We start from the raw sequence: 18,346 nt of genomic DNA on the forward strand, positions 1-18,346 counted from the left end.
GAGTTGGCACCAACCAAGAAGATGAAAATTTAAGCATGTACACGAGGGGAAAGAAACACTGAGGAACTGAAGCAGGTGACTCCCACAGCATAGCTCCCTTGCAGGCACAGGCTCTGTTTGGAGAACTTCCCTGACATTTTTTTGCTTATCCCTCCCTCCTCCATTTCCCCTCACTACTCAACAGTGACTCAGCCTCACCTGAAGACAGCAACCACATACCTGTGAGCCAGAAGTCGGGTTTTGGAATTGGGAAAAGCAGCCACAGCAGTGCATACTGGGAATGTCATTTTCAGAGACACAGTGACTCGATGAGGTTGCTACAGAGCTCAGCAGGACTCCTAACTCTGGCAGCAGAACTGGAGGGACCCCTAACTCCACAGACAGACTCAGAGGGACCCCCCCGCAACACTGGAGTAGTGAGTGTTCAACCTAAACCTCAACTCCTGATGCAGTTGCTCTGGGGTGGCCATCATTCTCTTGAAACAAAGCAGCTCTATGAGGTTGCTATCTGACTTGGTGGGAATTCTAACACTGGTAGCAGTGAGGATCTGGCCCCCAAACCCCCGCACTCCCTCTGCTAACAGCTGCCAAAGACAACTTTCAAGTGAACCCCAACAGCTTGAGTGTATGCTCCCACCTGCACAACCCCACCAGGAGGTGTGGCCAACCAAACCCCAATAAACTACTGACACTGCTCTGCACACTGGTCCCCCAGGACCATTGCCCAGCTGCTCTCCCACCCTCCCACCCAGCGCATCCCCTGGTGGGACACATTTAGCCACCCATGTCACCAAGGGCTGCACGTAACTGGCCCAAAAGCCCATCCATGCACCCCTGCACAGGCCCACAAGACACCACCAGCCACTCGCAGGGCTGAAGTCTGTGACCAACTGGACTCAGAAGCCCACCCATGACTCATTGTGTGAGACACCAATAGCACAGCCCCCACAATAGACCTAGTCCAGTGCAGCCCATCACCACTGAATCTACCCAGTTTTAAAGGTTGGTAAACCTGACTCTAACTATGTAAATCACAGCACAAGATCACAAAATTCACAAACAATCAAGACAATATGCCACTCTCAAAAACCAACAACTCAGGGGAACGACTCCAGTGAGAAAAAGAAAAAAAGAATCAAAAATCAAAGTCAAAATAAAAATGGAGACCCCACCCCCAAACAACTAGAAGAATATGGGGTGATGAAATGATGAAAAATATGCAGGACATCTAAGACAATATCAACAAGGAAACAGAAACTTTATATGCCTCAATTAAGGAAATGAAAGAAAAAAATTAACAAGGATATAGACACCATAAGAACTTCAACAAAGGACATGAGAATCCACCTCAACAGAAAGCTAGGAAGCATGAAAGTCTCAATCTCTCTTTTACAAAGTACAGTTGGAAGCATAGGCAAGAGAACAAATGAAGATGTAAACAAGGTATCAGGAATTGAAGATAAAGCAGAGATATTAGAACAAAAAGTCCAAGGCATGGAAAACACACTCAGAACATACCAAAAGGGCATTCAAGAATTGGCAGATTCAGCCCAAAGATCAAATCTACACATAACTGGGACAGATGAGGGAGTGGATTTCAAAACTAAAGCTATTGAAAATTTATTTAACAAAATCATAACAGAAAACATCCCCAACCTCAAGAAAAAAAAAAAAAAACTTCACTCACCTGACAGAGGCATATAGAACTCCTAGCAGACAGAATCAGAGATGAAATACTTATAAACACATCAAAGAAAAACTCTGGACTTAAGAAACAAGGAGTTAACTTTAAAGACATTAAAACCAAAGAGAAAACTTTATTCCAACTGATAGAAGATTAGAATAACAGCAGATTTCTCCATACAAACTCTGAATACAAGGAGAAACTGGAGTGGTATAATTCAAGCTCTGAGTGATAATTGCCAATCCAAACTAGTGTATCCAGTGAAGCTATCACTCACAATTGTTTAGGAAACTAAAACCTTTCACAACAAACAAAAACTAAAGGATGCATGAACAACAACACAGTACAACAAAGGATAGTCAAGGGAAGTAAACTATCTGAAGACCAAGTCTAGGAACCACAACACTGAATAAAAGAGGAAATAAGCAAACTAGCTATAAGAAAACAAGAAAATGGCAGGAAAGATGGCATATTTCTTCATAGTAACAAACATGAATGGGCTCCATTCCGCAATCATAAAACACAGAGCAGCAGGTTGAATTAAAATAAAAAAAAAAAGATCCAACTATTTGTTGTCCCCAAGAAACACATTTCACAGTTAAATACAAATTCTGAGAGTGAAGGGATGGGAAAAGACCTTATGCAAATGCATCCTGAAAGAAGGTAGGAGCAGCCATACCTTTTCCTGATAGCTAGACTTGGCCAGCTCTAAATCTTTTTTTGCATTAATTGCTCTACAACTTGGGTTCCATATAATATGAAGCAATTGCTAATTTGAGATTCTTATACAGGCTAAATGATAACATTGATTTTTAGAAAGTAAATAGGAAGCCAGGCACCAGTGGATCACACCTATAATTCTACCTCATCAGGAGGCTGAGATTTGAGGATCATAGTTCCATTGCAGACCAGGCAGGAAAGTCCATGAGGCTCTTACCTCTAATTAACTAGCAAGAAACCAGAAGTGGAATAAGAGCTAGAGGCTCTGCACAAGCACAAAAAAGACATAAATAGAAAAACATAGCATGATACAAACTGTTGTTTACAATTCAAATGAGTTCTCTTTAAAGTGAATATTTGGCATATGTGTCTATGAAAGTTTATATATCTCAAATTGGCCAAAGTAATGTTTTTCTCTTTTGGATCTCTGTGACTTTAAGCTATCACCTTGCTACTCGGAGTATTTTATCCTTTGGCACCTAGGCACTGAGCGCCTATAATGTATGGAAGACTGCTGACAGTTGTTGAAGGGACCAGCATGTGCTCCTGCCCCTCTGCTTGGGCGAGAACCAGGGTGAGGAAACGGCGCGCGCACACCTTGTGAAAGTTCCATCCCAGTGCCCTCACCCTAGCCCTGGGCTCTGCCCCCTCTATTCTGTTCCCCACCCACAAACCATCACTGACTCCAACAGCATGACAGAATAGGGTGTGAGGCCTTCAAATCAGAGAACTATAGAGCATTTGACATTTGTGGGTAATGAAAGTGAGGAGTCCTAAATGTGTGTGTGTGTGTGTGTGCGCGCGTGCGTGGGTGTGTATATACTGGTGCTTGAACTCATGGCATCCCATATTCCCTTAGCTTTTTCATTCCATGCTGGAACTATGCCACGATATTTCCATTTCTCTCTTTGTGCTGGTTAATTGGAGATAGGGAGTCTCGTCGGGTTTTCTGCCTACACTGGCTTTGAACCACAATCCTCAGATCACATCCTCCTGCTTAACTAGGATTATAGGTGTAAGCCACCGATGCCAGGCTGAGTCATGGATCTTGACCTTAGTTAATTCTTTTTAACAAGCTCATCCTTCATCAGCCTTGAGCATCATTGTGAGGAAGAGAATATGACTTTATTGCAGGAAGATAGCTGAACAAGAACAGCTCATTAAACTGGGTTTGATGGGCAGGAAAGAAAAAGTGAGCCAAAACCAGGATCTGAGTACAGAAAATGATAAGCTCAGCACAGAGTCCCAACCACCTGGAATATTCCAGGCTTGATGGAGCATCTGCAGCTTTAAGTTTCTGAATTTTCTTAGGAAATGAGACGATTTGCCAGCATTCGAATATTCAGCGAGTGCTCACGGAGCATGGAGCTGGGGAACGCAACGCAGTGGTCAGGGCACTGGAGACAGACCCCAGACATAGCTGCAGTGTCTTTCTGACCATGGCACCCCATACCCAGTTCAGTCAGGAAGTTTCCCCGTGTCACCTTACCTCTGCTGCCCATCTTCAAATTTTACATTGTCCTATTTTTTAAGCCAAATACCATTTTCTATTTTATATAGACAGAAGTTATTCCAAAGCTGGCAGCCAATGCCAAGTACAGGTGACTCACACCTATCACCTTATCTACTCAGGAGGCTGAGATCTGAGGATCATGGTTCAAAGCCAGCCTGGGTGAAGTTTGTGAGACTCCTATCTCCACTTAAGCAGCAAAAAGCAGGAAGTAGAGATTTGGTTCAAGTAGTATAGTACTATCCTTGAGCAATAAAGCTCAGGGAAAGCACCCTGAGTCCAAGCCCCAGTATAGGCATACAAACACAGACAGACAGATACACACACACACACAAACACACACATTGAAAGACATCTCCATACAAATAAAAACCACAAATATCTTTGATGCTAACAGACTGGAAGAGCTGGCTGAAACCTCAGGAGCTGCAAATGTTTTACTTGGAAGTAAATTTTACCTTCATGAGGGTGAGGGTTGAGTCGGAATAGCATGGAATAAAACTGGAACCATTTCTTGACAGAAAGCTAGGAAATGATAGTCCTGCTAAATACTATAGCTGAGGGCTGTCATTTAAGAAGGAATGTAAGCAATAGATGCAGGAGATTATGTACTTAAAGTAAATTCAGATAGAGATTTATAGAAGCACAGGTTGAGTGTATTTGAAAGTAAATATCTTAACTATTGATTTCATCCTGTGCCATTTATATTTCCATTAAAATGATGTTGTATTTCTATTAAGAAGAAATGCAAATTTTATTTTTAGTTTGCCTCTGGTCCATGTCCATAAATTCCTTTGTTCATCTAATCTATTAAATGTGGCCCTTTGCTAGGAGTAGGGGTGGGGAGGGGGAAAAGGGCTACTTCTCCCTCAAATTTCGTCTTAGATTACCAGATGAAATCAACCTATTAAAACTTGCCTCCATTCGATTCCCCAGCACCACATATACAGAAAACGGCCAGAAGCGGCGCTGTGGCTCAAGTGGCAGAGTGCTAGCCTTGAGCGGGAAGAAGCCAGGGACAGTGCTCAGGCCCTGAGTCCACACCCCAAGACTGGCAACAGAAACAGAACAAAACTTGCCTCCAAGTTTTGCTAAATTTGACATTTTGAAGTTAAAAATCAGTTTTATAGTTCACAGAGATTCGAGATGGCTTTTATGATCAAGGCTGGTGCTCTGCCACTTGTGCCACAGCTCTACTTCTGCATTTTTTCTGGTTAGTTGGAAATAAGAATCAGACAGCTCAGCTTCCTGAGTAGTTAAGACTATAGACCTGAACCACAGCACCTAGCTCAATTCAGTATTTGTCTAACTCATTGTTTGGCTAACTTTGCAAGTTTGAATTACACAAGTGTACATGGAAATGGTTGAAATCTCTACAATTTCAGGAAAAAGATAATTATTATCAGAACTGCTTTGATCATGTTGCTTAATTGCTGCTCTTCTTGGTTCTTAATAGCAAATTATTGTTAATTTTCCTCATCATTACCAATTTGGTTTGTTATGGGTTGTGTTTTAACCCCACAAGATGTAGTAATGAATATTTATGAATTTTAGACTATAATTTTCCAAAACTAGACTCTGATATGTATGCAATGCATTCCAGAATGAATCATCTAGGCCCTTATTGCTAAACAGATGTGTGCACATATTAACCCTGTAATCTGCTCTTGTGAATATATTTCATTGGCAATGTGTGTAGTAAATGATTTTACATGCAAATCTCATACAATAATTGAGTTATTAAATGTTTACATGACATTGTTTTTAAATGAGAAGGCAAACACAAGCTCATGTTTTGTTTTTTTTAATTTGTTTTTGTTCATTTTGTTTGATACAAGATCTCTCTGTGTCTCCCAGGCTGGCCTTGAACTCACCCTCCTGCATCTCCCGCTCCAGCACTGAAGTTACAGACATGCATCACACCACCTCTTTTAATCTTGTTCCACGCAGATTAAGAATTTCATGTTTTTGTTTTGTTGAGTACAATGCTTGAAGGATGACTTCAATGCAAAAATGAATAGGGTAAGTCAATTTCCGTGATTCAATATTTAACTTCAAGATTCCAATATCCTCCTTTCCCCAATTATGTTCTACCAGATGTTAACAGATGTTGTGCAAAAATGTCATTCTTCACTCAAATAAATGTGGAAGAAGTGAATGCTAGGTTAGCTTTGGGCCACTGAGCTACATCCCCTGTCCCCAATGGGGACACTTGGGTAGGCCATGCTTCCCAAATAAGTCCCACATGCATGCACATCCACATGTATGCATGCACACACCCATACACTCATTCTTTCAAATACGTAGTAATAAAAACAAATAATCACATCCTCAGTGCAGAGAGAGAGTGGTGGACTTGGGGGAGTGAGAGAGAGAACGAGAGTGATACAGAGAGAGAGAGAGGCTGAAACCAATTACAGCTGTACCCTTTTCTGGGTCAAGTAGAATTGTGTAAAAGTTTTCAAACCTATAAAAAGAAAAGCAGAGGCTCAGCCTTAATTCTGGAACTGGCTTCCATTCTCCCTATCTGCCACTTACTCAGCCTCTTCGGGATATACTGTTAACACTGAAAAGGAGATTTGTTCTCCAAAAATTAACATTGGAAGCAAAAGCACTATTAAAAAAAAAAAAAAGAATGCACGGACAGATAGTTCATAGACAGGCTCTTGTCTCAGAAAATGCTGCTGGGATTTGGATGGAGTGTGGTGTGTGTGTGTGTGTGTGTGTGTATTGGCAGTGGGATGCAGTGAATGTTAGACCTGGTGACATTCTCTTTTAGCACCTCCAGATATCCAGTGTTGACAGAGCCTCCCAATCTCCCAGCCCTACATCAGAGGCAGAAAACTTATGCCACCCAATGTGTCATGGGAAGGGATTGACACCACTGATGTCCCCAGGCAGAATGAGGGCTCCTCATGGCCCCGCCTCCTGTCTTCATTGACTGTACAATTAAGGTCTGGTTAAGACAAAGATACCAACCCTCCCTGCTATGGGGAGCCAATTCTTGAAGGAGCCAAGGAAGGCACTTACCTGTCCTCAACAACCCCTGCCTCCTGCCAGCCAGCTTCTCTAGCTGATGGACATGTTGGAGCTTGAGCAGATGAATCCAGAGAAGAAATTGCTATCCACTCCCACTTTCAGGGAAAAGGCACACTGGAATTTGTAATTTAGGTGGAACAATTATGCTCTCAGTAATCTAGACTCATTCATACAAAGCTTGATTTCCCCCCCAAGATGTATTAAATCAGTGACACAATCATTTCAGAGATAGGGGGATTATCTAAAACGTGTTTGTGTGTGTGTATTTCCATACAGAACTGGAGCATGCTTACACTAACACTTATACAGGTCAGATCATTGATTACCCCTTAATTAAGATGCTAAGCTGAAATTCACATGGTCCAGTGGTTCCTTCATGTTATCAGCAAGGGTTCCCCAAATACCTTCTGTGCTACCCATGAAAGCATTTATCAAAGGGGCAATTTTTGAGACTCGTGGCCCAGGGCAGGGGCTGCAGTACTGGGGCCAGAGGTATACTTGTCATTTCTGAATAGTGGAAGACAAAGGTGAAGCCACATTACAAAGCCAAGTTACAAACACAACTTTGGGCTTACCCATTACAAATTCTGGCTCAGGCTTTCCCAGGGTCACTTGAAAGTCACTTCTACTCAAATCTTTGGCTCAGCAAGTCCTTATGGCTTTAATACTCTAGTCTATCACAATTCAGTAACTGATGATGAAAATCTCAGGCTTTCTTTTCTTTGTGAGTTGGGGTGGGGGTGGGGGGGAGGGAAGAAAAACATCTGAGTCTATTTGAAATCATTTTGAATTTTAATCATAGCAAATGTGTTTTAACAGTAGTCATAAAATTAACATTACCACATATACAAAGGACAAGACACCAGTTGGCATACAAAAATACCATATATTAAAATTGAGTTCATTGGAAAAACTCAGGACTAGCTAAGACACCATCTATAACAGAGAGAGCAAGCAAGAATGCTTTTAAGACATTCAGATTAATAAACAGCAGCTTGATATCCCCTTTACAAAGTCAATATTTGGCAACATTTGGACAATATTTTTTTTCTACATGGCCCAGCAGCTCATTTATCTGTAGGGCTATTTGGCCCTTTAAAAGCTCCTAAAAATAAATAATCCACATAATTGTAAATGAAACATGTCCAGGACTGGAGTCAATGGTCTCAGAGCAGCATTCATCTCGCTATTTGACCAGAGTTTGTTACCCAGGGTGCAGGAACACACGGTGGAACCCTAAGATGTGGGGAACCCTGGTGGCACGTACGTGGCCCCCACCGACAGTCTGTAACAGCCCCAGGTGATCAGCTTCCACACGGACAGTCCAGGGAGGCAAACATGAACCCGTGGTGGGGTAAGCAACCAGAAACCATCATACTCTCCAACGAATTTCCCCAACAATGGTAAGGAATTCAAGCCAAGACCCATAGAGCTGGGCAGGGCATTCCAGGTGAAGAGGACTGAGGAATTTTGAACTGACTCAGTCACCATCTCTACAGAAGGTTCTGGAATGTCTAGCATACAGATCCACCCAAGAGTTTAGAAGATGACAGGAAAATCTGGGCCTCTTTGGGATTCTCCCCATCAGCTGCACACACTCTGTGGAAAGTCTTCATCGGAGGCAACCTGACCGAACGTGGTTATCCATATGAGAGGAGCAGATTGTGCTTCATGAGTTAGCTCACTCTTTCTGGGCTGCTTTCTTCCGCTGGCTTCTGTCCTCTAGGTCCTTTCATGCCTATTTTGTTGTCCAGCTACAATCCTACCACAGACTTCCTTCCTCTTAGTATTTTATCTTTCTCTGGGTTTGTATGCCTGTCTGTTCAGAGACCCATAGCTTTGTCTCTGCTTCTCCCACAGAGTCCACTTAACAGTTGGGTGGTATCTTAGCCAGTCCAGCCAGCGCAGTATAAGGTAATCTAGTACTGTCTTGTGTACCATTTGGTAATATCAACGGTTCCCCTGATAGATGACATTTGTCACTCTATTTCTTCTTGTTCCAGCCCACACTTCCTCTCCACCATCATATCCAATCACCTACTTCTGGATTCCCAAAAGGCAAATGTCAAATTAACAACTGACCATTCCTCCAATGGTGTAACTTTTCTAAACAACCAATGGACAGTTTACCAAAATGAATACTTGAAAGCTGGAACATGTTTTATTGGGGCACAGTGGTGTCAAGGGGATGGGGAGCAGAGTAACAGAGAGAGGAAAAGGGTGGTTGAATACACTACTACATTAAATGAACATACATGAAAATGAAACCTCGTAACCGGAGGGGATGGGTGGAGTCGGGAAGATGGAGAACAATGGAAAGGGTGACGCAGATCAAGAAGCACTGTACTCATGACCTGACTAATGGTACTGTAACCTCTTTGTACAACTACTAAAATAAAATGTTGTAAAGAGAAAAAAAAAAGGAAAGAGATGCACTGTACTTATACACTGATTTGTGAAACTGAAACCCCAATGTATAACTACTTAAAGATACATGTTTTAAATTGACCATTCCTTTGGAAAACTCTTTTTAAGATAAGCCAAAAATAACTTACACCTTGGGGAGATGACAGGAGACTTTGCCACATATTTACAAGCCTTACACACCAGTGAGGGATCTAGAGCAGCATTCTGTATGATTAAGAATAAGATATAAATGAGCATCCCTGCAAAACAACAACAACCAACGACAACAACAAAATACATGCTGTCAGGAATCTGAGGAGGCCCCTCAGTATTTTGTACTAATGACTGATTGTCCCTAAAAGTATCATAAGATTAGTATCAAAAACCTTAAGCTAGAGTAAAATCCAGCTAATAAGATGAGTGTTTTCAAGCACCACTACATCATAAGTGAGATATACACAATGGGTTACCCCCAGGCAGTGAATCCAGAAAAATCAAAACTACTTGCTACAGTGAGCAAAGAAATGTGTGCAGAAACATGGGAGTCAACATTGGAGGAGTTGGGGAATAATGGCATACTACCCTGATCCCTTGAACAGTCAGAAAATAAATGCCTCATCCACTTATGTGCCTCCAAAAAAAAGCTTACCTACAAAGTTTACTATTCAAGTCTAACATTATGTATGGAGCTCATAGCAACTGTTAAGAATTTAACCTCTCAGTTCAAACATTGTGTAATCCCTGCAAACTTGTGTGTGGGGGTGTGTATGTATGTGTGCATGCACAGTAAGTCAGTTGTCTGGGAAAAAAAAATAATGCTTGACTCTCTACTTTCTTGGTACTGGAGTTTGAATTTCAGGGCCTTCTTTGTGCTTATTGTGCAAATGCTCTACCACTTGAGCCATGCCCCTTGCTCTCTACGTAATGTTTCAAGTTTCACAACATTCAGCAACTGATCACTATTGCTTTGAAATTTCACTTTTAGCTTCAAAATTGTCATGAAATGACCTTGGCTCCGGCATGCTGTCGAAGCTGTGTGGGTAAGGATTACCTTGTGGGTGACATTTTGCTGGGAATGATGTCAAGGAATAGATTCTCCATCTAGGTCAAGGATGACAAATGGCCTGACTGATACTTCAAACAAAATGCTACCTCGGCTGGTAGCATCATTTTTCTAAGGGAAGATACACCATACTGTATTTGATTTCACACCTGTCTACTAATTACCTTGAGCTTTCTAATTTTTCTGAAGTCTAATGAAAAAACAACCACGTTGACAAAAAATTTAGCAGAACAGTCTCCTCCACTCACAAACTCTACAATTTCTTTAATCAAATCTGCTAGATTAAAGCAAATACCTTTGGTTTACATTACACATGGAATACAACCCAAAGCAGACTAACCAATTTTGAGACACAAAATTTCAAATACAAGAATGGGAACTCTTCAGATTACCTAGACTGGAATAAATATCAGACTACCAGAAAGAGTGTGAGTTTTACATGGAAATTTATCTCAAACTGAATTTCCTGCTTTCTTTTACTCAATTAAAAAAAAATAAAACAACAACTATCCTAGCAACTTCAATACCCTTCCAGTCTTTCAATTCCATTGGTCAATGCTTCCTGTTGTAAAACAAAACAAAATGTAAAAAGTGCCTTTGTTTGTGGAATTGTAACCCCTTTGTACAACTGCTTAATGGTAATTTTTAAAAGTGCCTTTGTGCAAAGCTCTAGTGTAAACTAAAAGAAAAAATGTCAAATCCCATTCTAAAAATAGTACCCACATTTTAGTCTGGCATCTAAAAACTGGCATCCAGATTCCTATACCAAATCGAATGACAAGCTGTCAGACGTCCCAAGAAAACAAAAACACTCTGAACTCTGCAAACATGTTTGCTCTTAGATTTTATACCTTCCGAATGCAGCAATGGAGTTCAGGAAAGACACTGGAAGTGAAGGGGGAGTTCACAGGCTTGTTTTTTTTCCTGTAACATTTACTTTTTTGGCCATAAGACCCTAAACACGATTTCACAACACAGGTCATGCACAGCTTGCAAGTTAAACATTTTACAGCTACAATCTAACTACTATTTTTGGACAATAAATTCACATGCAGCTAATGGTCCCAAAAAACGGGGCTTAATAAAGTCCACTTTAAGCTTTATTGCTCTTCCTTGGTCCAAAATATCTAAATAATAACTCCAAGGGCGGCAGATGCATGTTTACTGTCATATTGGAGATGACGTACTTTTTAAGCCCAGAATGGAAGAGCTTTCTTTTTGCCAACTCTATGTTACTAGCCCACAAACTCTCTCTTTATCACACTGTTACTTCAGGAACATTTTGATGCCACTAGCCAATATGGTAGCCACTAGCCACATGGGATAATTTAATTTTTAACATTTTTCACCATCCCCCAAACTTCTATCAAATGGCACTGTTCTAGGAAATCATATTGATCTAGAAAATCCCCAGGGCTGTAACTAGCACACAGTTGACCCTCTAGTGGGCCCACAGTGTAGGTCATGCACGAGATTAACTGTATTTGTAAAGAAAGTATCTTGAGCTTTCTGATAATAAAATGTGATTAGAACTCAGAACCAATTTGCCTCTTTTCAACAAAATTTTTACCACAGATAACGATGCAGCTATTTTCCAAAGACAATGCTTTTTCGGTGGCATACTTGGCTCCACTTAACATATTAAGCATTCACTTGTTTGTCAAGATCACTAGTAAAGATGAAAGAAAATTCATGCTTCTTATGGTTTACTATTTATACAACATCCATTGTCCTTTACACACAGGAAGGAGGGTCCAACCAATGTTTCGCCATTTTAGAACTTCAAATCACATGGTTTGAAAAGTTCCTTCAATCATGTATGCTCATCCCTCCTTTTGTGTCCCAGAGAAGTTCCTAACTAAAATGAAAAGGAACCTACAAAACAAACCTGAAAGCAATAGTGGAATGAGAAAGGATACTCATCCACCCTGAAATGAAATCACTCATTAGGCAGGGGTAGGGACAGATCCAGGAAGAAGCAAAGGGCATCACAATGCATAGTCAACACGCTTTTGCTGCAGAATTACAAGTTGCCATTTTCATTTCCAGGCCCCTCCCTTCCAAACTGACGCCTGCCACCAGAGGTTGCTTTTAGCTCTAATGTTCTGTGCTTTCCACTTGCAACCTTTCACAGATAGGCAAGGAGGAATTCCGGCCACTGTATTGCATGGAGTACATAAGTTGGTAGCATTGCACGTAAATCCAGAAGAGGCCAGAGCAAAGGGAAGCCAGACAGTATTAAAACATCATTAAACCTACTAGGTCTCGGTCTCTCTCTCTCTCTCTCTCTCTCTCTCTCTCTCTCTCTCACACACACACACACACACACACACACACTGCTGGTACAATTCATTTAACAATGCAAATAATGTTTCTTAAACACTTACATACACATATTCTGCTTTGTGTTTGTACTATTCATTTTAAGGTTAAGAATCTAGCAGAGAGCCAATTAATTTTGCACTGCCCACGGCAGCTCCAGCACAGGGCTGGTTTTAAGGGAACAATTCTGTGGACATTTGGTTTTTACTCTACAGCTTTGGACTAGGAAACATGGGACACTGCATCACCACACACATTAGTGCCCACGGCGGCTACCTAACCTACTGCACAAGCACAACTCTATCAAAGACTATGCTAGAGGCTGTGTCATTTCACACTGTACATGTATGTATGCAGATACCATTCATCAAATTAATTTAAATATTCCATGGCTTAGGATTGCAAGGGTAAAATCTGTTTGAAATGCAGCATTTTTAATGCAACATTTCTATGTAATTTTTTTCCCTCCAAGAAAAAAAAAATAGAAATTAGGTCAGACATGCATTACAGCAGCCTGCGAGTTTGAGAAATTGACACTAACCCAACGGTATATTGTGTTACATAATACAGGATAGTATTCAGCTAATATGATACCTAAATTATTAATACCAAATAAATCCTAGATTATTTGTTGTATAATGCTCAATAGCTTACACAATAAAATGGCATTGTAACCTAATTTCTAGTTTGAGCTTTCAAATACATTTTCTAACCGTTTTTATGACAAATTTGTAAGATTTGAAAAATCAGAGTTCATAATTTTACATTGAATTCTCATGCCAATTAAGTGTTAGCTTTGTATTCTAGTTATTAGGTTTTTAATTTATTCCACATTAATTCCATCAGTCTAGTATGCATATAATTTTATGTTGCTTGAAGGTAATAGCTAGCATATAGGTAAAGTGTCTCCATAAAGGGCTATTGTCTAGCCTCACTTTCTGAAACCAGTCACTGCTCATTTTACTCTTCTTTCTCCCCACCTTCCTGCCATTTGCTGGGGTTCAACAGAACTTAAAAATCCTATTTAAGTGGAGGACTTGCTTTCCTGAAGTCAATGAAAGGAATTAGAAAAGAAGTCTAAAGCTCACAGCTGAATTTCCTCCCTCTTCCCTCCCCCCCAAAGGAATTTATCCTTTTACTTTAGTAGGTCTTTCTTCATGTGTATCCACACACTGCTACACATTTTTAAGTAGTTACAAATTCATAAGGAACTGGCCCACATTGATGGGAATGTGAGCTGTTTACCATGCCACTTTTCTCAACACACAAACAAACATATTTTAAAATAGAAAAGACTTTTTTTTTCTTGCTTCTATCTCAAGAGAACATTGCAGTTCTAAAAGGTCTGACTTTCACAGGCCAACATCTTTCAAAAAGTAATCCGTCTAACTCAGCTGCTCGGCCATTCATAGTTGTCACAAAGCCCAAAACTGGAAGGAAAGACAAGCTCTTCCGACGGTCTCCATTTCTACCTTTAAAATACAGCATTTAAAAACACACAACAAAGGAGCAGGTGAGTGTTGGAGGGGAAGTAGGCCACACCTCACGGGGGGCTGAGGGAAAGGATCCAGTGTTCACAAAGTGGTCAACAACTTATTCATTCCTGTGAAGTCTGACTCACAGGATTCTTCTGAAAAAGACTCAAAAACCTGAGGTAAATCAAATTACACACACGCTACACACACACACCAATACACAACTATTTACATTTTAAATTGTGAGATGGCTTGAGGAAAATCGGCATCGTGGCTTCCTGTGGAATTAGACATTTCTCACTATGTCTTGGTTGAATGCTCCCTTGTCTGCGTTCAGATGAATAAATGGCTAGCCAATTCTAATCACAAGAGAAAGGAAGGTACAGGACAAGACACAGCACACTGCAGACTCTTGTTTACATGTGTCCTTCCAATCACGACAATCCGTTTTTACTTATTTGGATTGGGGTGTCCTTCGAAATGTATAAGATGCCTTAGCAACAGAAAGAACACTGGGTGTCATTAAAATAAAACAGAAGAAAAAGAGAAAGGCCAAAGCAGCCAGCACTAGGTGTCTTTACTGAATTTCTACGTGGACCCGAGGTTTAATTCTACTCATCTACACAGCATCTTCGTTTGAGCCTACTGTATTTAGAGATCGTTGTATGCACGCGTACAGTTGAATGTCTAAGTAGAATATGTCTATCTCGTGGTGTGATCTTGAGGAAATCATAAATTTACAGGCCCCATTTCATACATGATTATGAGGAAGCATGCAGTCGTCTTCAAAGCCGGCTCCATCCACACACAGCAAGTCGCCTGCCATACTTGCTCGGACCTCGCCTTCCACCCTCCGTGCCTGTCCTGCGGGTGGATCAAGTAGCAAAGCCGGGTGGCCGGCGCTTGGCACCAAAGCGGTCAGTGTCACCCCCTCCCCCATCTCCTCGGGATCCCCATCACCAAAGCTGCCCCCCACCTCTAACGTTGGCACCCACCAAGAGCCTGCCCTGCCCCTGGGGTTCGTTCAGCCGCAGGAGATCACCGTGAAGCGCTTGGAGATACAGGACATGTTGTGCAGCACGATGCCCAGGAGGAAGACCAAGACGCAGGCGACCAGGATGACAGTGCACACGCCCGACCAGGTGGAGCTTTTCACGGCTCCCCGCCGGTCTGGCTCCTCGTCGGCCGCCTCCTGGGGGGCCCCCCCTTGCAGGGGCTGCTGCTCGGCGGGCATGGTCACCACCGTGAGGGACTTCTGCTGGCCCCCGGGCAGCAGGCGGCAGCCCAGGTCGCCGGGCAGCAGAGTGCGCTCCTTGGAGATGGGCAGGGGCAGCATGTAGCACCCATTGCTCGGGAGTTTGATGAAGACCGGGGTGTGCTCTGAAGCGTGGGGTATGGCGATGACCGCCAGGACCTCGGGGTCATCGGGGAGCTGGGACACCGAGAAGCCCGGGGGGAGCTTGGTGACACCCCGGCACCAGGGACACCGCACGTCCTTCTGGCTGGTCCTCATCTGCTGGAGGCACACGGAGCAGCAGGTGTGCTTGCAATCCAGCAACTTGGGCCTGCGCCGGGGGCTGTAGTAATTGAAACAGATCTGACATTCCAGCAAAGAATCCTGGGAGAGGGTCTCCATCGCGGTCCGCGGGCAGGAAGGGGGAGGCCCCGAGGGCGGAGGAGGAAGAAGAGCTGCTCCTTAGCAGTTACCACCTTGTCTTCTTGGTGCCACCCAGGGAATCACAGAGCTGGCAGGCCTTGGGCGTTCACCAGGGTGTTCATGTCTGAGGGAGACAAGGGACACAAACACAACTGTTTAATTCATTCAGAGAAGGTGTGATGCCTGTGTAGTTCAAGGATTTAGAGCATTGGTGTTGAGTCCCAAGCCTAGAAATGAGGCTGTGGGGGGCAGGACATCAGGACAAGTATGGTCTTCCTTTCTAAAGAAATGAACACCACCCACAGGTATTATTTCATCGAGAGGCTATTGTTTCCGTTTTATGCATTGCAGTAGACCCTGGGTTGTCCTAAAACACACGAGAGAACTTCTCTTTTCCCATCAGTCTGTGGCATTTCGTGGGAGGAAATTTCCTCTGGCCCTCTCTTTCTGTCCCTGCTCCCCCTCCTGTAAATAACAGCTGCCGGATTCAGGCAATCGCAAGGTACAACATGTAACCAGCCCGCTATGGGCTAGGAGGACTCCTTCCCCAAAGGTTAACATGACTGCTGGCAGAAGCCCATCGTTTGAATCTTTGCCACCAAATCATTTGAACCAAGATAATGCTTATCAAGCATTTGAACCATTTGATAGTTTTCATCACTTGGTTTAAAGAGACAGGAACCATCCTAAAAATGGCACAGCAATGCACCTTAAGGCCAGAAAGGCCACACAAAGGCACACTAACCACAAAGGTAGCACAAATACTTCTCAGTCAGTTCTTATATTTATGACTATTTAGGCTTGTGTCAAGAAACATTTCAGTTCCTCACACACGCTAGGGGAGTATTCTAGACCACAGACAGGAATTATACATGAAAAAGAAAAATCAGAGGTCAACCTGTTTTCCAGTGAAGAAATCAGCATGAGAAGAGAAAAGGAAGTCATCCACCATCAAATTACTTCTCTCTTATACCTGGGACATCAACTCGAATTTTTCCCTTAACTCTAGAGTAATTTACAGACATCTGCTTATAGATTTTTATGTGTGTGTGCCAAGTCCTGGGGCTTGAACTCTAGGCCTGGGCACTGTCCTTGAACTCTTTTGCTCAAGGCTAGTGCTCAACCATTTGAGCCACTACTCCACTTCTAGCTTTTTCCTTTTGGTAATTAATTGGAGATGAGAATCTTGTGGACATTTCTGCCCAGGCTGGCTTTGAACTGAGATCCTAAGGTCTCAGCCTCCTGAGTAGCTAAGGATCACCTGTGTGAGCCACCGGTACCTGGCTTCCTTACAGATTTTCAAGAAATTTATATACTTAGCTCTTCAATTTCTATCTTTGTCATAGATGGCTTTTACAGAATCGATATGCACTCCTTTGTAGGCCCAGCCAAGACAGCAGATCCCATAGGGAGAGATAAATGAGCTTCCTCAGGCTAAGCCACAGATTGGGACTGTGTGTCTCAACAAGTGCCTGGCTAACTTGGGGTTTTCTAGTTGGCAACAGGGAAACCCCAAACATTAAGTGCAGAATGATTCACCTGGGGCAGGTGACCGAGACCTCTTTGCAGACTTTTACAACATCAGACCAGGGGTGAAGAGTGTCTGGGGGTACAAAGGAGTGATACAAAGTGCTACGGTCTCTTATAAGCGCAGCTCAGATCAGGCAACGCATTGAATGAGGTTACGAGGTAGAAGGCATCTAAGTGTTGACAAGGCCAGAGTATGGCTGAGAGAAATTGAGATCAAAGGCCACAAGTTAAGCCCAGGCCATATTCCACACAGGTGTTGGGGGATAGTTAAATTATACAGAAAGAGACAAGAGAAGCTGGAAAATGTGGGCTGACAATGGAAAGTCAACACTGGATATGATTAAGGTGGCGTCCATGGGGGAGAACTAGCAGCCAGAGCCAGACAGAAAAGAGAGGAGAGTGGCCCTCAGGGACCAAGGATGAAGGAGGGAGACCCATCAACTTATCCTAGTACCCAACAGTTCTGAGTAGCACAGAATGGGGAGTAAATGAGAGGCAAGACCTTTAGGGCTGAGGGAGTAGAGGGCCAGTATTTCAGAGACCTCAGTTGAACAATGGAGGTATGAGAGGATGGAAGAAAATATTAGAGCCTCCTCCATGTGATGTAAGATCAAGTAAAGAAATGAGGCAACTTGGAAGAATGCTCCTTGTGTTTAGAGTAGCAGAACTGGGGCAAAGAGAGGCAGAGGGGGCAAGTTCATGTGCTCAGAGCCTGACGCACCAGTGGGTGCCACAGGTGTGGGAATAAATCCCTGTGCACAAACTGAAAGCACATGGGTTGCTGAAGGAGAGAATAAGGAATGGGAGTAGAAATCCTCATGGGTGGTGTAGAATCCTAAAACAGTGGCCACGCCCCCTCCTTCCAAGGCTCTATATCCAAAATTCTAGAGCGTGGCCACATCTAAATGATTCAGATGAAAACTACTGGGGTATCTTTTCA

At 42.6% G+C, this 18,346-nt stretch overlaps 1 protein-coding gene across 2 annotated transcripts in view; it reads right to left on the minus strand.

Annotated features, from left to right (window-relative positions):
* Positions 1-10,282: 10,282 nt before the first annotated feature.
* Rnf152 (ring finger protein 152) overlaps positions 10,283-18,346 on the minus strand; it is a 62,717-nt gene continuing 54,653 nt past the window's right edge. Inside the window, exons 2-3 of one of the 2 annotated variants that reach the window (XR_007213432.1) lie at positions 14,452-16,000; positions 10,283-10,533 (exon numbers count right to left, since the gene is read on the minus strand). Coding sequence is in view for 1 of the 2 variants with exons in the window: in XM_048363636.1 (XP_048219593.1) it covers positions 15,244-15,855 (612 nt within the window). In the remaining variant the exon portion in view is untranslated. Of the gene's footprint in view, positions 16,001-18,346 lie in introns of both variants that reach the window. The other variant, XM_048363636.1, reaches the window with a different exon arrangement.

This window comes from Perognathus longimembris, chromosome 15 (genome assembly GCF_023159225.1).
Source record: "Perognathus longimembris pacificus isolate PPM17 chromosome 15, ASM2315922v1, whole genome shotgun sequence".
Lineage (NCBI taxonomy): Eukaryota > Metazoa > Chordata > Mammalia > Rodentia > Heteromyidae > Perognathus > Perognathus longimembris.